The following is a 23,054-nucleotide window of genomic DNA, read 5'->3' on the forward strand; positions in this document are numbered from 1 at the left end:
CTAACCCATCTATGTCAGTATCTTGGTACATAAATATAGACAGGTATAATATATGCAGGTATACTATATTTATATGGTATTTTACATGCCTGTTGTATGTAAACAGAGAAACAGTAAATTCTGTACTCTAAGAATCTGTAACCAAGAATTGGTTCACCTATTTTTAAATATTTTTTTGTATTATTTTTATTTTTTAATACAAAGGTATCACACTGTCTGAATATTTCCGAGACATGGGCTACAATGTCAGTATGATGGCTGACTCCACTTCACGCTGGGCAGAAGCTCTTCGTGAAATCTCAGGTCGACTGGCTGAGATGCCTGCAGGTGGGCAAGTGAATCATAAAATTGACACCTTTTAATGTTGTAGTATTTAGAGACTAAAATCATTAATTTCTCTAGTGATGATTATTAAGCAGTAGTTCTTGATTTGTTTTTAAGTGTCCCAGTGCAAATGGAAAGCAGTGCACATTGTTACACACATTTTTTTAAAAACATAATAACAGAACACGTGTTGATGTCATCTCTCATATCCACCTGCGATTTCTGTTTTCAGCCAAGATTTTAACCAGAAAATGACTGTTTTGTGAGGCTATTTTGAGAATGACAGTAGGAATGTTGTCTCTGTGTATTAAAGCATAACTAAGTGGACATATTGTGTTAAATTTGTAACATTTACAGGTCTTTATTACAGTAAACATCTAAGTCCAAATATGGATCACAGTCTGACGATAAAATAGTGGAGAATAACAATGTATAGTTGTATCCATTTTGTAGACCTCAGTGTTTGCTGTTTTTAGAATCTCATCTCTTCTGTGAAAGGAGTAACATTTGGTTGCAGTGATGTGAGAGAACAGTTCTGTTGTGTTGCAGTTTTCTTCTGTAAAGTCTCCAGACTGTTGCTGTGTTTAGTCCTGGAACCACTGCAACTTATACCAGTAGAACATACATTATTATAGTTTTGTCCAGAATGCTTGCATATTGTAACATTGTTCTGCTGAATAAGAAAGACAACATAAAATGAAACAGCACTCTAGCAGTACAGTAATAGATCTTTCACAGTACCCCGTGTTATTAATACTGACCTTTCCATACTTTTAAGTCTGTGGTCAGTGCTTGTAGATATGATGTTCAGGCATTATAACAGAGTGAGGTACCGCCCCTTGACATTTCTTAATACTGAGCTGGTATTGGTGTTTGCGTTGTGTGTGTGTGTGTGTGTGTGTATTGATGGTGGCATTGAAATATATTCTTTTGTACATTTTTACTTTGCAGATAGTGGTTATCCTGCCTACTTAGGTGCACGTCTAGCCTCTTTCTATGAGCGTGCAGGCCGAGTGAAATGCCTTGGCAACCCTGAGCGAGAGGGAAGTGTCAGCATTGTTGGAGCGTAAGTAGACTATGTGCCCTGATGGGTGACAACATGGAAGGGAGACAGTGATTTTTATCTGGGAAAAGAATATTTTTAATTTTCTAATTTTATTTCAGTCTTTTGTCCAAAGAAGGTGCTTAAAGATTTTGTGAATCTTCAGCCACATATTTAAATCATTCCTACTGATTTTAGTGACTTTGGAGTTTGAGCCTTCATAATTTATTTTATAATATATAATTTATTTATGTTTAACTGTAGCTGTTTAACATTTATGTTATTTTACTACTCAGTCATTCACAATATCAATCCTACTCGTTGATTAATTTTTACTTACTAATTTTCTGTATAAGAAATTGGAATTTTTATTTCACATATTGATTTTTCATTATTATATAAAAAATGTTGAATATTGATGTCTGTGATTTCTGCATAGTTAATAGCAATTGCTACATTCATGCTCTAAAAAATATACTACTAGCAAAATAATTAGCAGAGGAGAAGACTTTGTGCTGCAGGTTTGACAGGATGAGTGGCAGTAAGAAAACCATTCCTTAAAGGACAAAGTAGGGCCTTGAAATACCAGCTGTGGACTACTGCAAACTGGACAAAGTCTCCTTTTCACAGTAGAAACTGAGACGTGCTTTTTTCAACCACTGTTAAGCTGTTTTTGAGGCTTTTGTGCTATGAGGCACATATTGCGCAAGCTGGTGGTCCTAAGAATCTTGTCTTCTGATTGGGTTGTGACTTTGGGTTTGCCAGATATCTTCCTGTCGGAGTTTCTTCCATTTTCCAATTGCCTTTGGATTGTGTAGGACATCACAATCACTGACACTTTTTTTTTTTTTTACAATTTTTCTAAATGAAAGGTCTACACTTTAAAGGGTAATAATGCTCTGTCCCATTTCATTTGTTAATTGCAGTTTTTTTACCATTGTCACTGGAATATTGTCCAAGTAGTACTTCAGAGGGTGTAATAATGCAGTCTGTTCCAACTCTGCTTTAAGACAGACAGACAGAGGATTTTTAAGTAATCAAAAGAATTTGGGACACCTGTGCAAATTGTTTGCATCAACTTGCAAAGTCTAATTTACTTTAATTGCTACAGAGCATCTGTAGGTTGTAACCTATTAGTTATTAGTTGTTTCCTGAAGAAGGCCCATTTGTGATATTGTGATATTTCCTTTTTTCAGCTTTTGCTAACCTAAACTTTAACTTTAAACCACTAGTAGTTTACAGCTTACCTTTTCAGCATTTTAGATCATTCACAGCATTTCAACTAATTAAATTTGAAAAAAAAAACTGAAACAACTGAGTTGTTCTAAAACGTTTGACTGGTATTGTATGTATCATAGATATCTAATGGAAAATGATGCAAGAAACCAGCACACAAACCTGTAAATACTAACATCTGACAAGTTACACAGCTTATGTAAATATTTTACAAAATTAAACAAAGAAACAATACATTTCTTTAATACTACCTCTTCACAAACGTTAAACATAAGGGTTGTATTAGAGGAATAACTTTCCTGAAATAAAGTCTAGAGTGTAATATAAAATTATATTATAAAACTGACATACAGTAACTGTTGCATATACAGTACATTAAATGCCTTAACTCCAGCTTATTCTCTAAAAAATCATTATGGTTTCAACATGTTGTTGTCATTTATTAACTGAACATAGGCTCATGCAGAATCTGACATGAAAGTTTTTTTCTGGTTCACATAAGGGCAGAAATGAATGCATTTAATGTCCTGGACTCAATTAATACTTTGGTAAAATAGATGAGTGTATATATTTAAACTTTTGTTTCAAAGCCAAAAATGTTATAGACTGAAGTTAAAAATTATTTTACATTAATTATATTCTTGCACAAGATTCAATTTTTTTTACCTGTATTCCAAGCTTAATTTCCTTATTCTAGAAAACTATTTGCAGTAAGTGCTATGTTAGCTCACATACCTGTCAGCTTACTTGAACAGGGAGATTCTAATGGGCAGGGCCCCAAGTTATGATGTCTTACTCGTAATAATGAAGTGATAGAAACAAAATAAATACAGTGCATACCTTGATAGATGTGTAAATGATCTAATCACATTCAGTGTTTGTGAAATGGTCGCCTTCTTCTTGCAAACACAGATGGACACGGTGCTCCATATTAGCAAAGGTATCCGCAAGCATTGTAGGGGTGATGGCAACAATTTCCTGTCTGATGTTTCACTGTAATTGTTCCAGTGTACAAGGTTTGTTTTTGTACACTTTTCCTTTCAGTGCTCCCCAAGGGAAGAAATCCGGTGGTGACAGGTTCCAGGGAACAAGGTGGCCAAGTCCTTTTGAAATGACCCGATTTGCTTTAACAATTATTCAATTTGTGCCATCTTTAAAGTTGATATATGACAGGTTGCCACATCTTGCTAGAAATAACCTTCACTGATCTCACGGTCATCCAGCTATTTCACAAACAAGTCAAAAAGAATGTCATGCCTCACTTGTTCCTACATTTATCCAGGAATACTGTGATCTTTATTTCATTTGAATTGCTTGCTTATTAAGACAGTAATACATCATAACTCAGGGCGCCACCCATTAGAATCACCCTATAGTTTTTATATTTAATTTTCAATTAACTACCCCATTATCTTCATTTTTAATTAGGGTAAAATTGCAAATTTGAGGTACAGAAACATGATCAGTACACAAGTTGTGGATAGTTTGTTTTGGGTTCTGACACTCTGTTTTAAACTCAGCTTTTTAGTGAGATGAATTTTACTGTAGGATATTCCTACACAAATCACAGCCTACTACTATATCACAGATTATTTCAATTGGGCTCCAATTGAGATAAAATGTAAACAGTATAAAATTATGCAACATTGTATTTCAGTGTTTTGAAACATTTTATTTATAAAACCGCATACTACTAAAAAGATTAATTGATTGATAATTGAGGATGACGGCCATTACTTCATACAAATGCACTGTTTAGTAAATTGGTACAACAATAACTATTTTCCTTTGTATGTCAAAAACACTAAATGAATGATAATTGGCAGAAATCTGTATATTCACTCCCCAGTGTTTTGGGAGTGTATTAGAGGCAAAATAAATATAGTTAGAGACTTAGCTAGGTAATTATCTTTTTTAGAATGCTAATTCAATACATGCCCGTTATAAAAGGGATTGAAATGTTGATAAAGTAAAAATACTTGTATTAATTTAACAGGAATATTAGTGTGTAAAGTGCAGTCAGCTCTTATTTTCCTCCAAAGACTCAGACAATATAAAGTGGGCAGGAGACTTTTGTCCTGTTATTGCATTGTGATCCATACTTTCATGTCATCCAACTGCACTGTTTGTTTGATTTAGTAGTCCCAACAGATCAACATTTAAAAAGTTTCATCAGGTTACCAAAGATGCTGCTAAAAATACTGGAGCTAATTTGGATGATTTTGTAAGTGTGACTGAAAGGCATACATTAAAGGATCTGACAGTCATCTCAGTTAACGAGGGATTACATGCAGCACTTTCCTTCAACAAATCAGTGAGAACAGTTACTTTAAACACAGACCCAAACCGCTCCGAAATTCTTATGGCTTTTTAATTAAAATAAAAATATTAGAAACAATTTTTTCTTCCTATGTGTTATGGAAGTATCCAGGTAAAAACCTGCTGTCAGACTTCATAGCCGTTAGCAAAGGATTTGTCTTCATGTGATATAAATATTAAAAACCCTTTGTAACTTTTAATCTGTTCTCTCTGTCGTTTTTTTCTTTTTTGGATGCAGCTGAAAAAGACAAATGTTTTCCTGTGTAAAAATGACTAAATAAAAGTCATAATAAAAATCTGGACATTTGTGCCTGTGTTTTTTATATATGCAGACAATATTATATATAGGTGAGCATGTATTCCAGTTACCGCAACACAGAGAGATGCAAAATGAGGAAATTAAGCATTACATATATATAAGGCTTAACAATATATTGAACTTCTCTATAAACCGTGATAAAGTGCTAATCTTATTTATCAAATTTTCAGCATTTTCTTATTATATTTGACTAACAACCAAAAAATGTGACTTTTAGAAGAAAAAAAGTTTTCAACCCTCTGTTTTGTCCAAACAAAAATGAATCTAAAAACTCAAATTTCATTTTGTCCTGAAAACTGATCACAGAACAGATTTTCAGCAATTCTGTAGCCCCTGTACTGATCAACAGAAGAGCAAGTCAGTAAGTTCAAAAGCCCAGAGTTCGGAATACTTATTAAAGGCAGCTGATATTATGTACTTGTAGTTTGTTTACTTTTGGGCTCAAATAGTATTCATTTCCAGCACAAAATAACTGATGACTAAAGCTGTAAAACTAAAATCTGTGCATTTCCCTTTATATTCTGGTATAGTGTCTCTCCTCCTGGTGGTGACTTCTCTGATCCTGTGACTTCAGCAACTCTTGGTATTGTACAGGTAAGCAGAAAATGTTTGAATAGATATCTATGTCTTTAACATTTATGGAAAAAATAGCTTTATGATTTCCAGATTTGAGCATCCTGGTAGAGAGAGAGAGAGATTGTCAAACCAAAGTAAAAGAGAAGAATATTTAATGGAAGAATCTTTTGTATTCATCATGATCTGTATTGTTGAAGGGAGCTTCTCATCTGAGTATTTGACTATTTGATTCAAGTGCATTTTAAAGAAAACTTTGGCACAGTTTGACAAGTTGTGCAGAAGTCAAAGAGTGGGGATCATCACATATAGGAAATGCTTAATGTTGTTTGGTATATTTTTCTTTAATACATACTGATACTGTTTGTTACTTTTCCTGTAAAAGGGAACAAATAAGTTGACCACCACATCGATACAAGATTGCTGTGAACTTATGTACCCATCATGTTAATGCTGGTGTATTGTCTACTGAATACTAATTAGTCCATTGTATTATAGGTTTTCTGGGGGTTAGATAAGAAACTGGCCCAGAGAAAGCACTTCCCTTCAGTCAACTGGCTGATCAGTTACAGCAAATACACACGTGCCCTTGATGAATACTATGACAAACACTTTCCAGAGTTTGTCCCTCTGCGCACAAAGTCAAAAGAGATCCTCCAGGAGGAAGAGGACCTGGCAGAAATTGTGCAGCTTGTTGGAAAGGTAAGTAAAAAGCAGTATGCAGAGACTCTGTAGATGTTATTTAATGTAATGAAATTTGAAAATGCATCATTTCACGTTTTATTTAATCATTTATTTATTTTGCTTTTCAGGCTTCCCTTGCTGAGACTGATAAAATCACTCTTGAGGTGGCTAAACTAATAAAAGATGACTTCCTGCAACAAAATGGATATACTCCATATGACAGGTACTAAAGTAGAAAATATAGTTTGAGCCTCATAACATTTACGTTCACATACAGTTATCAAACTGAAATGTTCCTTCCCCAGGTTGCTGAAAAATTTGGGCGAATCAATAAGAAATGGCCTTAGGAACTGATTAGTGTTTGTGAATGCTCCTTTGGTGTGCTGTGTAACCTGGTCAAAGTTGCTTTGTCAATCAATGATTTTATTTTTTATTTAAATTGAGACTAGGTTTTCTTCAATTTTGTTGTTCCTTTGTAAAAGTGACAATGACAATAAAGACCTATCTATCTATCTATAATATATTTCTGAGTACATTATAGACAGACAGATAGATCTTTATGGTCATTGTCACATTTACAAAGGAACAACGAAATTGAAGGTGCAGTCTATATTTATATCTATATATATCTATAACGTATAGATGAGTATTATGACATAATAGTAGTTAAAAAAAGTTTTCCTTCTACAGTATATATTGGAAAATATGCACAAGACCCATTTAATTTTAGCTGTAACTGTATACATTTATTTCTTGGCCAGTACTTTAAATCTGTCAATTTCACCAATTTATAGAGTCCAAGACAAACCTGCAAATGCACTTATTTTTCTTGAGTAAATCTCCCAGTTGCATCTACTTTATTTACATCTTTGTCCCCACTAAGGTTCACTGCACATGTTCTTATTTTCCATGAGCTCAAACCACAGACCAGCAAACTTGCATACTGACTAAGGGCTCATTTATACTTCACGCTCAGAACGCGTACACGCCCGTATCATGGCCGCCACACGTTCTGAGCGTTCATTTGATGCGTCCTCTGAGCAGGTCCTCAGAAATTAACGCGTGCGCGAGTTGCAGTACCAGCAAAAAGTCAGGGGGGCGCAGTGTGCTTAAAGTTGGAATGTGATGTCAGAGTCTCTGTTTACTATCTACATGTGACAGAAAGCCGCTTTGCGGATCCTACGAGATCGATGTGCGCGCTTCGATATTTGATAAATGGTTCGATGTGGTGAAGCAAAATACCGACATACAGATGTATTCATGGTGCTTTTATATTCAAGCGTCGCATATTCCTGATCGTAATACACGATACGTTTTAAAATTCTCACATACGAAGTCGCCAGCAATAGATCGCCACACTGAGCACATTAAATGTATGATATTCCAACTCTCTGCACATTTACAATGCTTAGATTTATACTTGATATCACTTTCACGATGAAAAGCATTAAAGTATGTATATTACATTTTACAGATAAATCAGTAATTTTGTTTAAATAATGAATACTGTTAATAATTACATACATGGGGTGACACAGTGGCGGAGCGTTAGCACTTCTGTCTTGCAGGAAATCACGTCGCTGATATTCCCTGCCTGGAGTTTACATGTTTTCCTGCTGGGTTTCCTCAGTGTGCTCCAGTTTCCTTCCAAGGATATGCAGATTTGGGGATTTGGTGCCGCTAAAATGACGCTAGTGTATGTGTGTGCTTGTATTCACCTTGCGATGAGCCGAGGCCTCGTCCAGGGATTGTTTCTCACTTGTGCCCAGTGCTTGCTGGAATGGACACATCCCTGGATTTAATCAATAAACATCTTTTGCAGAGATATTGCGGTAAGGTGTCATCGGAATTTTAGTATATTTAAGTATAACTCCCAGCCTAGGAAGTCAGTCCAGAGAGGTGCCTTGACATTTGTCCTGTTATTATGAGTTAACTTGTTTTTTTTATTTACTCACTCTTTTGTATTTCACTCTAGGTTTTGCCCATTCTACAAGACTGTTGGCATCTTATCAAACATGATTTCTTTCTATGACTTGGCAAGGCATGCAGTTGAGACAACTGCCCAGAGTGATAATAAGATTACTTGGGCTATTATCCGGGAGCACATGGGAGAAATACTGTATCGAATAAGTTCAATGAAATTTAAGGTAACTTTACTAAATTGTGGCCATACTGCTGGGAGACCATGGCTACTAGAAATGGTCAAGTACATAGTAGCTTCTTTCCTACTGTTAAGAGGTACAGTACTTGCAGCAGTGGTGAGATACAACATTGTATATAGATACAATGATCTTTATTTCTTTCTTTCTTTTTCTTTCTTTCTCTCCCTCTTTCTTTCTTTCTCTCTCTCTTTCTCTTTTTCTCTTTTTTTCTCTTTTTCAAGAATCCTGTAGTTTTAAACACGTCAGGAGAAAAATTAGATCTAATATTATTAGTCTTAGAATTTCACCTTGTTAAAAATAAATTCCCAATTCCTGTTTCCATATCTGATTAGGTGATCATTCTGTTTTTTTAATAAAGCATCTTAGTAAGAATTACTTAAAATATTTAAGACTTTGATAAATTGAACCGCTGCATTTCATGTGTAAGAATTTCAGAAGTGTCACAAAAAAATGAAAAAGAAAAATTATAAATTACTAATTGCAAATTATAATTGGTAAAATAGTTATGATTTTCATGTGCAGTACTTTGAAAATATATCTGCTCCTTTCCTAATATTTTCTGTTTTTGTGTATTTTACATAATGAATGGTCTCAGACCTTTATACAAAATGCAGTGTTATAGAAAGAGAACATACAATACTGTTTTTTAAACCATTGGATACAAGAAAAAAAAACCCTATAATCCTCCCCTATAATCCATGTGAAAAAGTAATTGTCTCCATAATTTCAGTATGTGCTTACCAGTGGCAGCATAAATTGCAATTAAACACTTAATGTCAGTCTTTCACATCACTACTGAGGAATTTCCCCCAGTCTTCTTTGTAGGACTGCTTTAATTCAGACACATTGGTAGGTTTGTGAGCATGAACTGCTCATTTTAGCTCCTGCGACAACCTCTCCACAAGGTTCAAGTCAGGACTTGGTCACTCCAAAACTTCAATTTTATTTCTCTTGAGCCATTCAGTTGTATAGTTACTTTTGTATATTAAGTCATTACCCTGCTACATAATCCAGTTGCTCTTCAGCTTCTGGTTACAGACAGATGATAGGACATTCTCATTAAGAATATATTCTGTAATGATGCAAAATTCATAATTCCTTTGATAGTGACATGTTTTACAGCTTCTGAAGCAACAAAGCATCCCAAAACTATTACAAACTACATTTTTTATTGTAGGTATGATGTTCTTACTGTCAAATGTCATATGTTTATACCTGGGATAGCGGGACTTGTGTCTTCGAAAAAATTCTACTTTTCACTTGCCTGTCTTTAGAACATATTTCCAAAAAGTTTGGGTATTATCTAGGTGTTTCTTTGTTAATGAAAGTGGAGCACTGATGTTCCTTTTGGATGGTGAAGGTTTCCATCTTGTTAATCTCCCATGAATTCCATTTTAACTCAGTCTCATTCTTATGATGGAGTCATGAACCCTTACCTGAAGGTAGAGAAGCCTGCAATTCTATGGATGTTCTTCTGAGACATCTTGTGATTTCTTGAATGAGTTGTTGCTGTGTCCTTGAATTAATTTTGACAGGCTGGCTTATCTTGGGAAGATTCTCCACAGTTCCAGATGTTCTCCATTTGGAGATAATATTTAAAATTCTGCAAATTGTTATCCACTGTTCATTTTTCCAAACCAGCCACATGCCTTTTTTGCCAAAACCAACACCCTCACATTTCCCACTGTCACCATACTGATCAGGAGATGTGAATTTACTTCAGAAAGAAAACAAAGATTTCTTATTCTTGAAGGCTGAGAAATATATAAAAACAAAATATTAATTATTTAGAGTGGGAAAAACTTTTTTTTCCATATACATAGGGCTTAACCTCCATTAAGGAATTGCAAATGTTGTTCAACAGGAAAATCTATTAATCAATGTCATTTAAATATGCCATTCATTTATTCCATCCTATACAATTCATTCTCTGTTCACTTAAATCCTTCCTATGTTATTGAAGTGCACAAGTACAAAAACTACTCATTTCAATACTCCCATCATCCTTCTACCCATGGGGCAAACGGGATAAAAGGTAATCAGAAACTTATATAAAATAGTAATTAATATTAAAATTGTGATAAGGACTAATTGGAAATGTTAGTCTTTTGCTGTAAATCATCAGGGTTTTTTAATACTTTTATGTTTATTTGTTTAGCAAACTATATCCATTCTGTGTGTTTATGCATGTATGTGTTTGCGCATGTATATATAATAGTTATTTTCACTCCTAAGTTCTGACTCCAAAGCAGCTCCAGCTGTAGTTCCACAGAGTTTGAAAAGGATGCTGTAGGTGGCAGTGCAGTGTTTAATATCAGCAGTTAGTGTCTAAACAGAAATGGGAGGTATAGCTGCTGAATCTTGATCAATGCCACACCATCCAGTATTATTTTCCTTTTCAGTTTACACCATTATCAGGAAATTGAACCCATAATTCACATCTCTGGAGCTTTCTTCTGTTTTCATCACAAAAAAAAACTTAACCTAGACACCTACACTCCAACAAGAACCCTTTAACAAACAGAGCCAAAAAGAGAGTTGTGCCACAGTTGACAACTAATTATTTTGTCTGTGCGCTTAATCCACTTTTCAGATCTGCCCAGGGTGGCAGAGATGGAAAAAGGTCTACATAAAAATGAAAAACAAACCTGTAAAGATGCAGTTAGGCAATTCCAAAAAAATAGCACAAGAACTGATGATCTTACAATTAGATAGATAGATAGATAGATAGATAGATAGATAGATAGATAGATAGATAGATAGATAGATAGATAGATAGATAGATAGATAGATAGATAGATAGATAGATAGATAGATAGATAGATAGATAGATAGATAGATAGATAGATAGATAGATAGATAGATACTTTATTAATCCCAAGGGGAAATTCACAATGCAGGCCTGCTTTTATAATGAGGGGAAAATAATCACTATCATGCATGTCTACACCCATGCAATAATAAGATTGTCAGCGAAAATTAATAGATTTATCAAGCTTTTGAATTTTTCTTTCTGGTGATTGGATAGTAATAACATATGAACTGGTGCTTACAGTCTTGTGTGGCAAAGCACTTCATGGATCTCCCAATGGAGTACCGACCAGTGTGAATCACTAGCACATGAATGACAAACTCCCCTGTGAAGTGTCAAGCGTTGTGAATCAGCAACACATGAGCTATGAACCAAGGAGATTTGGGAATTGTGGCTGAGCAGAAATTCCAAAGTGCTGCGTGGGAGAGTGAGTGTGCACCTGCACGGCAGTTCAAAAGTGCTGCAAGGCAACCAGAAAAATTGTGCATGGCCATGCACCCACACAGTTTAGAGAGAACATAGTTCTGGTTTAAGAGTCCTGTCTTCAGTTCAAAAGCTTGTTACTATGTAAACATATTTCCTCTGTGTGCACTGAAGACGAAAAATAGTCTTCAACAACTTTATGTTGTTTATATGTAACAAAAACTAAATAAAAATGTACCGTTAATGATGAAAGCTAGACAAATGTTTTTAAATCCTAGTTGACGAAAAATAAACAAAACAAAAATGTTACAAACAGACAACTGGACAATGAGCAATGTGAAACTTTTTGTCAACAAATAACAATCATGAATGCAGTGGTGCAATTAAAAAAAAAAAACTTGTATACACGCTTGTAATTGGATAACACTAGTTTGGGTGCCATCAGGAAATCATCATGTCAGCCAGAATCCTGCTCCATTCCACTCCACTCTGCTAGGTGGACCAACATGATTCTCAGGTGAAAAAGGTTGTCAGACATATTGACTAACTTTAATTACAATGCTGACGAAAATAAAGACCAGTGTAAGCCATGTAGAATGAAGTTCACAGGAAAGAACACCACAAACTTGAGAGGCTTCTATAGGCCTGCCTTCCGGAGACTCATGCCAATGTATGTAACATTATCTAGGTGGTGACTTGTCCGATGCCAATACCGTTACCACAAGCTCTCGTTCACCCTAATACTAATGCGTCAAGTGTGATTGGGGAAAACATGCTTATTAGTAGGGGGAAAAAAGCCAGCACATAAGACGCACATAGTTTTATTCCTTTACAAGTTGCTTAAGAAACAGATTTGTGCAACTTTGAGAGCACAATCAGATGTGCTTAGTCTCAGATGTAAATGGAACTGTTTAGCTAGCAGTGTAGCATTTGTTACAACAGATGAAATGACAGTGTTGCTTTTAATGTAGGGTCTTACACAGTTCCGATAAAGGAACAGAAACTTTGCGTTTGTTCTTTGATAGTCATGAGGACATCTACCCAAGTTCTCCATAGATGCCCATGATATCAAAAAGTTTGTTGTCCTTGTTTTCCATGAAACATGAGATTAATTTTTTTTTCTCAGCCATCATTACAAACTGCATGGAGTAAGTAACATAAAAAAAATTAGAAGTTATGAGTGGAGTATTCCTTTAAACTTTTTTCATTTGCTGGTGGAGCGTTGTTGAATTTCTGAAAAAGATTTACAAGTCACAGAGACAAGACTTCATTCAGATAGGATACATAGTATAAGCAGTTACTAGTATACAGTTTTCATGCTTACATGTAGACATCACGAAAAAGAAAACCTATAGCACAAAGCTGAAACTTCAGACTTGAATTGCACCAGTTAGCTTGTGAATAGGAAGAGACGGTCCTAGTTTTTAGACAGTCGGTGTACTTGATTTTCATCTAACAATACCTATAAATCACTCCATCTTCCCTTTAACATTTTGAAAAACAAAACTAATTCAAACTCTTTTCTATTTTATCCTTGAATGTCCTCAGTTGTGCTGTTACTAGTGATTCACCATCTATGGTAGTGTAGAAGCAATGAATTTTTATGTTAATTATCCATGGGAAGAAGGCATACCTGCATAACAAAATGCATACATTAATAAATTACATTGCTTTTAATTATTAGTATATTATCCTCTGCATTGATGATATTGATGATAGAGTACCTTGCACAAGTATTTAATTTCTTGACCAGTTTTCTAACTTTAATAAATATCAAATTCTGCGCTGAAATGTTGTGCTCTGTGATATTTTTATTTCAGAGCCCTGAAATCTTTTCTAATTATTTATTTAATCTTCTTAAGGTTCACAGGGAAATGTAATCTGTGGCTCAAAGGAAAAACAATGTTTTCTTTTAAAAACATGGTTTTCTCTGACATAGCAGCACAATTACTTATTTTTTTACTAAATATCAATGTGAAAATAAAGGAAATGTTTTTCAGTAAAGTGTATAAATACTGTCACATCTAGTGAAAGCAAGTAGAATTTTTTACAGCTTTTGCAGTAATTACAATAAACTTCAGAAAGAAATAAAAGTAAAAGTACAAGGTAGAAAACATTAGCAAATACAAAGAGCAGTGATTTTCTTCTAAAATGGTTCGGTAAACCAGCTGTTATTAAAAATAATATATTTAGAACCTGTTAAGTAGAAGGCAATAAAAGCACAACCATAGAGCATTATGTTGTGTAGCAATCAATAAAGCCTATCCATTAAAAGAGAGAGCTAGATAAGTTCTAGTTATCATTATTCTTTATTTAATATTATTTTTAATAATAGTTGGTCTCCTGCTCTATTTTTATAGTGTTCATTTCCCAGCAGGACTCCCATAATTATATGAATTGAACGGTTTCTCTAATCAGTATTTTTCTATATTTGCCAATTTAACACACAGTGGTAATGTGCTGCAGTAGTAGAATGAGCATCCTACTATTTATCCTGTGCCTGGAAGCTGCATGTGTGGAGTTTGTACATTCTCAGTCACTATATATGCATGAAGTTTTGTTTTGAATATGTTGTTTTTCATCCTATATCGATGTGCATATGAGGTTTAGTCTACACTGTTTCTGTGTGAGTAAGTATTCTTTGATAGATAGTGTCCTGACCAGGGTTGAGTACTGCTGCCAGGATAGGCTCTAGATCTGTCGTCCTAAATCTGATTAAGCAAGTTAAAGTATATGAACAAATAGGTATGTAAATATGAGAATGTTCTGTGTGTATATTTAAATTTTTTCGAAGTTTCGGCATCAGTGTTCTTTTCAGTTGATGGGAGGCAATGTTTAGAAATGGAAAAAAAAAAGACATGGATTGAAATAGGGGCTCCTATTCTTGAACAGTGCCAGTGGTATATATAAATATATTATGAATCTAAAGTGGATTCAGTTTGTAAATAAATTTCATATTGAAATGATAGGGACCTTGAACTGTTTATACCAAGTGGCTACCTTCACAGCCTGCTTCCTACATATTTTGGAGAACTTTGTCTGAAATTGGAAGTGGGAAGTACTAAGGTTTAAATGCTGAAGCCTGTCACTCTTTTATCACATTCAGAATATGTGCTCTTGGCTTTTCTCAAATCTCACTGCCTCTTATATTAAATATATTAGCATTATTATATTCCCTACTGGCAGGAGCCCCTTTAAAATCGTATATTACAGCTCCAGCTTATTCAAAACTCAGCTGCAAGAGTCCTTACTCGAACCAGCAGCAGCGAGCACATCACACCCATCCTGCTCCGTCTTCACTGGCTCCCTGTGTCTTATAGAATCAAATATAAAATCCTACTAATAACCTACAAAGCCTTAAATAACCTCTTGCCAAACTACATCAGTGACCTTCTCCATCACTATGTGCCTGCCCGCCCGCCCAGGTCCTCTGATTCTGGCAATCTTGTTGTGCCCCACACTAATCTACACTCCATGGGTGACAGGGCCTTCAGCTATATTGCCCCCAGACTCTGGAATGACCTACCAAAATTAATCAGGTCAGCTGACTCCATGAATTCTTTTAAAAAACAACTCAAAACTCATCTGTTCAGGAAGGCTTTTAGCTCTACTTGACTTTATTACCCTTCTCTCAGTTTACCTCTCTGTCAAGATGCTCATGTAACCTGTATGTGTGTGTGCGAGACCATCAGTTATGTTGTCTGTTAGGCTTTTTCTCTGAATTCACTGTCGTAATCTTCTTTATTTATTTATCTGGTTTGTACAAAGCTATATACTGTATACCCTGCTGTTCTTTCTTATATTCTGTAAGTGCCTTGAGCATGGGAAAGGCGCTATATAAATAAAATGTATTATTATTATCATTTAGAGGAGGGTTCTCAAACTCAATTTTATTTCAAAAGGTTCAAAAATATATATATGCCCAATGTGGGCTGGATTATATCAATAAACAACTACCGAAATATTTTCTTTATAAGTGAGACACACAAGCATGTTTCTGCTAATCACATCTAATATTCTTCCTTGCACCATTTTTTAAACTGTCCTCCCTATCTAGTAACTTTCCTTTTTTGGGTATTACAGTGGGTTAGGGAAGTCACCAGTAGCCACAGGGCCGAAATCGTTACTGATAGAAAAAGTTCTGTCAGTGGTTAAGGCGAAGTGAGAGTGGCAGACTGGACACATGTAAAATTTGTAGCTAAAGCAAAACACATCCATCTACGTATGTATTAACATGCAGCATCATCATATGGCACCTGATCACATAAAATGGTGTAAACGTGCTGGAGATGGATCATACAGACAACATTTGGAGTAAGTCATAAAACAGATAGCGTTCACATTTAATAAAAATGGAAATGCAAACATACTTTCTATCCACATCCAACAATCAAGTAAGTGGAAAAGACAAAAAAGTTGTGTAGGGCGGTGGCAGCACTTGGATAAGCTCTGGAAAGATGGCTAGCCTTGACACCTGTGTGCCTTTAAGTGAGGTGAAGTGGGTGAAGTTAAGCTACCAATCCCATTCATAAGACTGTCACAGCTTTAGCATCATACAAAAACACTTTATGGCAGACTGGCATGTCACTTTGTTTTCACTTTTTATTGTTAGATCATTATAAGCTGCCAGTTTCCATTCTAATTCAAGGTTAGTAGCTGCAGCACACGCAGTATTGCACAAATAAATGTGAGTGGACACTGGAGACACATTTTAATGCAGGTATAAATGTAAACTGGCTAAATTATATTTTGGATATAATCTTTATATGAAATACATGTTAAAGGGAGAGGGGTCCCTTTGAAATCCAACAGTCACTGCTGGCCATATATGAAACATTTTAATAATTGATGAAGTGGACCAGGTCTAAGGTCTGGAATCCTGCCTGCCAGCATTGAGATGGACACCCATGTTCTAAAACATGAATTATTTGAATGCGATGTCTAGAATTATCACGTACGTAGATGAGAATGCAGAAAATACTGAAAAAGGGTTGGTGAGATGCATTTTCCAGTCCTGTTGTTTGTAAGTGTTGTCTCTTCTTTTCAGGACCCAGTGAAAGACGGAGAAGCTAAAATTAAAGCTGACTATGCTCAACTACTTGAAGACATGCAGAATGCTTTCCGCAGCCTGGAAGATTAGAAAAGTCCTCCAACATCAGATGCTTCTAGTGTCCCGTTCCCAGCTCTTTCCCAACACACGCAATTGTGCTCAGTTATTGTAGTTGTGTTTTTTCCCCTCTATAGCTCTTAAGCCAGTTCTACATTCCTGTTTTGTGAAAGATTATGTTGTATGTTTTTTCTTTTTTTTATATATATATTTTTGGTCAAGCTTGATGTCTGAACTTGAAATGCTTTTGAAACCCATGCATTGCCAGTTTTCTTTCAACTGATATAGCAGGGCTCATTGAGGTCAAGGGCCATTTTGGCTGCTTTAGTATGGATTGAACCTGTGAAGCCAATTTCTTCACCAAGTAAAATAGTTCTTGGAAACAGGCATTTTCTGACATCAAGCTTGTAACATGCTTTAATTTGTTATCCTCTATCAGTGTACTTTTATTCAGAAGATTTGTCTGAGGTGTGACAATTCATTGTGGAAGCCAAGTCGGGGACCAAGTCAGACACCCAGCAAAGACACACCCAGACTCATCTGCACACACTGCTTTACTGAAATGTCCAGAAAAGCAGACCAGGCTGAATCATGGACCTGCACTCTACCTTCCAGTTTGACATGGTGGTGATTTGACTTTTAGTTTTTTTTTTTTTTTTTTTTTAAATCATCATCTTATTACTCTCAATGCTTTTGATTCTCACACATTGGGATGTATTTATTATTGTTCCTAAAAACAAAACTGAGTTTTGTTTTTCAGACAAGGGATGCAACATTTGTGTATTTATTGCAGGCAGCTCTCGGAAACCTGCGTCTAGTGAGACAATGTTTTTTTTTTCCCATTTAATTGTATTTGATGTGTCTGAATGCATTGCACAGGATGTGCACGTTTTCATGTCCTTTCTGTGGTAAATGTGTACATTTGTTCAAGTTCCAAAGAATAAAGTGTAAAAAAATATGTAAGCTTCTTCTTTGTTTCAAATCTGCATTATTGTTTTATTTTTCCTTCTTCATTAGTTGTAAAGTGTAGATTTTACTTTTGTGAAATGCTTCCATCCTATTTGCTTGCATGTGTGACACTGGAATGTAGCTGCTGATAACCATTGCAGGAATGCTTTTGTGCCTTTCAGGGAGATCCAGATAACACTAAACGAAGACCAAAAGACCAGGTGGCAGGCCATCACAGCACCTGCATCAACACTTTTGCCAATTAGAGAGATGTTGCACCATCTGTGACACAAGGGTAAACATACAGGCAGCAGCCAATCATGGTGTGGCAAAAGATGAAGATGACCCACCTGATTAGTACTTTGGTATGATATAACAAATATTTTTGATATGTAAACTGCCAAAACAGAGGGCTATAGTGGTATGAGGTGCCACCAGATTTGATTTTATTTTAGGATCTGTACAATGACAGGTTAAGCGAATTCTATCAGCCATTGGCATGTCTTTTGTGCAGGTCTGATTAATTTTTGACCATACACTGATGCCATTTCTATGAATTCATATGTACTATCAGCCCTAGTATCTTCCTGCAAGTATGTTGCATCATTAGATCTGTCAGTTATTTATGTGGGACATTTTTTAATGTTTTCTGGTGGCACCTCGTACCATTTTAGCCTCTGCTATTTTTGGGTGTTTTTACATACACTGAAGCAATGAACCAAAAGTCCGTTCTTCTGACAAAACTGCTTTTGTCATATTTTCTTTTTCAATGTTTTTCACCCATTGGAAAAATCTAAATTTGTTGATCAAGAGGAAGAACAATGGATTTCAATAGAAACCGCACATGTACAAAGAATATTAAGTCATTTTATAGATAATTGATATTATGCCTACTTCATACCCTCTCTAAAACATTAAAACCCCAAAGCAGCATTTGAACAGTTGCATGTCCCACAGGACACCTGTTAACACTTCTGTGACTCCATGCCACAGCATATCAACTGACAGCATGGCTTTACCAAATATTAACAACACTTATTCTGGACACAGAAAATGAGTTCGGTAGTGTAAGTGTCAAAATACACTTTTTCAGATATTGGGTCATGTTGAGTTTGTACCCCTAATTATGCTATGAAACACCCATCCTGATATACTAACACCGTTAACTGTGAAAGAGTGCACTAAACTGTGAGTTTTCCTTCAAAGTGGTCTCTTTATGTGTTCCTGCTTTCCATCAGTTTTGTTTCTCCTTGAGAAAGATGTAGAAGGCAGGCTTTCATTTGTAACTTATCCATTTTTCTATCTTTAGTTGACTCCAAGCTGTTTTGAAAGCAGGAACATTTATTATGGACTCATTCACTTCATCAAAGACGGATTTCACTTATTTGTTTATAGAAATGTTTTTGTAGGAATGAGTCAGATCTGAAAATACCAGTGATCATAGAATGTAAAGTAGTGATGAACGAAATGGGGAAGTTTCAATCTGCATATGGTTTCACGAAACTGGCATTAAAATTGCTTTTGAAATTGTGAAATGTGAAACCCACTAAAGAGGTTTTAGGTGTTCAAAAGGTTTTTTTCAGGGGTTGAAAAAACAAGAAATATCGCTTCCCTAAAGCTTCATTCATACTTCTGTGTTTACGCAACTGCGTAAAGCATGTTATTCATACCACACCAGTATAATCAGTTTTAATTATATCTGTTGTTCACATCACCACAGAGGAGTGCAGACCATTTTTAAAAACGTAAGATGCTGCATGTTTTCTACATGAAGACACACTAAATACAAGCCAAACCTCTGCCTGCCACCACCTTATCTTAGTTGGGGAGGACCACACTCCCAGTGTTTGTTTTCCTTTTTTTTTTTTTCTCCATTTTCTTGCTAGTGATGTTTATTTAGTTACAGTGATAAGTGAACCATATGCAGTTCACTAGTTTGGCAAAATCACAAAAATGTTCATGAACTTCACCAAGCTCTGCGAAATGCATTGAAGTCAATGGGGAAGGAGGAACTGGACTAGTTTTGAGTGGACTAGTGCAATGGTCTTTTAAGTGTCCCTGAGGGCTAAGGAAGTGTCTGCCAACTATGCTAGACCAATTATAGTGACCAAATATGTAATCTGAGCTATAAGGCACCAGTGCTAACCACTGTACTACCATGCCAAACAACAAAAGATGAAGACGGAAAACAAATGCCACAAACAAAATACAACAAATGGCCATGGACTGGCAATAAGTAATTAAAATATAGATGATTGCACTCACAGAGTTGCATTCTTGGACACTGGCTTGTTCCATTGTTTTCCAGTGTATGGCTTCAACCCAGTGATGGCCACAACAGCAATGATCTTATAGTAAGCATGTGTCAAAGTTCTGTACATGGCTGCTGAAGCTTTGTAATGTCATGCTGGCCTTGCAAACAATCGTGGGGCACTTGGGGGCAAAAAATGACTGCCAAAGCTGGCTGAATGGCAAACTTCTGAGAAAATATTCAGCCAACGAGGTCATCAGCAAGCAGAGCATATTTGCTGCCAAATACACTTTGGCGAATTACACTGATCACCGCTATTTAAATACTAAATGATAGCCAGACGTTTACAGAAATAATTCAGGTAAACTCTTCCAGACAGATACTGAAGGTCTTTCTTCTTTTGTAAAAGTGAAACCTGATTTATTTATTTTTGTTTTTTGAAAAGCAAATCAATGAGTTTCACTGCAAATCAAGTTTTACACACATCTATTTACTCAAAACTAATATTAACAGGACTTAAAATATGTTTTGTAAATGAATCCCAAAAAATGAGATAAAGTTTTGGGGACCCACCCCGTGTGTTAAAATAGAGCAATCTTAAGAGACTGCTCTTTGGTCAGTTCTGGACAGTTTCAGAGAGTAGATTGAATGGTTTTATAAGGGGGAACAGGAAGAGTGTGTTGAAGGGCAGGAAGTCGTGTGACCCCATCAGAAGGGGCCAAAAGTGAAGTCTAGTGGAAATGAGGTGTTTAGTTGTTTTTTTCGTCTGTATGTGCTCCGCGCCAATCCCTGGAATGGTGTCTCAACACCCTGATTCAAACCCTTTGAGTGCTTCCCAAATACGTGTGTGACAGTTTTTAAAAATAATTTATGTCATGTAGTTAAAAACTCAACGTAAATAGGCTTGTGTTAGGTGAAAGTATTTACAAAAGCGCGACTCCCAACTTAAATAATGTAAACATTGCATTGATGTGCTCTTGCTAATTTGTGCTTAAGGAGAAAAACTGTCTGCGGTGGGCTGGCGCCCTGCCCAGGGTTTGTTTCCTGCCTTGTGCCCTGTGTTGGCTGGGATTGGCTTCAGCAGAACCCCTGACCCTGTAGTTAGGATATAGCAGGTTGGATAATAAATGGATGGATGGTGAACAACTGTTTGTCTTAGAAACATTTAAAACAGCCATTAGGTTGATTTCTGAGTGTAAATATTGAATACACGCATGTTTATGGTATTCATGATGGCTCACAGAGTTGGTGGACTCCTTTTCTATTCGGTTCATTTCCACATAAGCGAAGTGACTTTCTGATGTTCTTGCTTGCATTTCTAGTTGTGACGATAATTTAACTAACCTGTTATGACTTGAAATAGCAAGAAAACTGAGTTTACGCAAATCACTGATGTGAGGGTGCGTTCACCAATAAACTCATGCTTCACTGCCTTGTACTAGGGTTCTGTTTAGCCATCAAATCAGACAAATGATAAAGGAAAGTAAAATAATCCATAACTGAGACTGCACAGAATGTTTCTGTATGATATTTACCCTCTAAAAGTTTCCAGCTATGTCGCCATTTTCTTGTGAAACTAATTTTTAAAATAATAAGTGGCATCAAATGTACTAATTCCCTTTATAACTGAAAACACTTAAGTCATGTCTCCTCTTTAGTCAACTTTTGCTGCAACTCTAAAGGCAGAGCTCTTTTAATCTTTCTACATAACTCTTCCCCTATAGTCCTGGAATGAGCCTAGTTGCTCTTCTCTGGACTTTTTCTAGAACTGCTAGATCATTTTTGTAGCCTGGAGCCCAAAACTGTATGCAGTATTCCAGATAAGTCCTCGCCAGTGTGTTATAAAAACTTGAGTAAAACCTCTTTGGATTTGCAATCTGCACAATGTGTTGTATAACAGTCTGTTAGCCTTAATGGCTTCTGAACACCGTCTGTAGATTGATAAGGACTATGACCAGTCTTCTCATAAGGCAGGGGTAGGCAACGTCGGTCCTGGTGAGCCGCAGTGGCTACAGGTTTTCATTCCAACCCAATTGCTTAATTAGAAACCAATCATTGCCAATCTCAGACCTTATTTAATTTTATGGCTTGTTAGTCTGTGCAATGTAAGGCTCTTATATCGTAGATTTTTTTCCTTTCCAAGGAGATCATCCAAATGATATGAAGCCTAAAACAGATCATTTTCAGTCTGTCACATTTTTCTATTAAGTGTTTTATTAAATCAAACAGTGCATGATGAACATGCACAGATGTAATTGGAAAAAAGCTAGCTGGAGAACTGCTGGCTGCTTTGTCTTTTACATCTTATTGCTAATAAGGAGCAATTAAAACACTGAATGCAGCAGTTTAAGATTGAAATAAGCAATTAAGGTTGGAGAACCTTAACAAGCGAGACCACTACAATGAAGCATCAAAATGTCACTTAAGCAATATGTGCCTCATCAGCAATAATTGAGTTCTCGTTAAGGAACTGGGTTGGAACAAAAACCTGCACATACTGCGGCTCACCAGGACCGACGTTGCCTACCCCTGTCATAAGGGCTACTTTTCAAAGTTCAGAACACCCATTGTGTGTTCAAATCTAACATTTCTACTTCCTACATGTAACACTTTACTTTTACTTGCATTAAATTTTATGTGCCCAAGCTTATCTTCTGTCCTGGGGCCTCATGTATAAACGGTGCGTACGCACAAAAATGTTGCGTACTCCCGTTTCCACACTCAAATTGCGATGTAGAGCCACGCACATTTTCACACTAGCTAACTCCTTGGCGTACGCAAGTTCTCCGCTCGCTTTTGCAAACTGGTGGCACCCAGCATCAAAGCAGTGCTTTTGTTCCAGTGTGGTTTCCCT

At 36.0% G+C, this 23,054-nt stretch overlaps 1 protein-coding gene across 1 annotated transcript in view; it reads left to right on the forward strand.

The window, feature by feature from the left end:
* Positions 1–17,653, forward strand: part of atp6v1ab (ATPase H+ transporting V1 subunit Ab) — a 55,242-nt gene extending 37,589 nt beyond the window's left edge. The window contains exons 9-15 of the mRNA XM_028800464.2: positions 205–327; positions 1,276–1,390; positions 5,771–5,834; positions 6,312–6,515; positions 6,626–6,720; positions 8,473–8,644; positions 16,942–17,653. Coding sequence (XP_028656297.1) covers positions 205–327; positions 1,276–1,390; positions 5,771–5,834; positions 6,312–6,515; positions 6,626–6,720; positions 8,473–8,644; positions 16,942–17,034 — 866 coding nt within the window. The 3' untranslated portion in view covers positions 17,035–17,653. The remainder of the gene's footprint in view (positions 1–204; positions 328–1,275; positions 1,391–5,770; positions 5,835–6,311; positions 6,516–6,625; positions 6,721–8,472; positions 8,645–16,941) is intronic.
* Positions 17,654–23,054: the final 5,401 nt, after the last annotated feature.

Source organism: Erpetoichthys calabaricus, chromosome 4 (genome assembly GCF_900747795.2).
Source record: "Erpetoichthys calabaricus chromosome 4, fErpCal1.3, whole genome shotgun sequence".
Taxonomy (NCBI): Eukaryota; Metazoa; Chordata; class Cladistia; order Polypteriformes; family Polypteridae; genus Erpetoichthys; species Erpetoichthys calabaricus.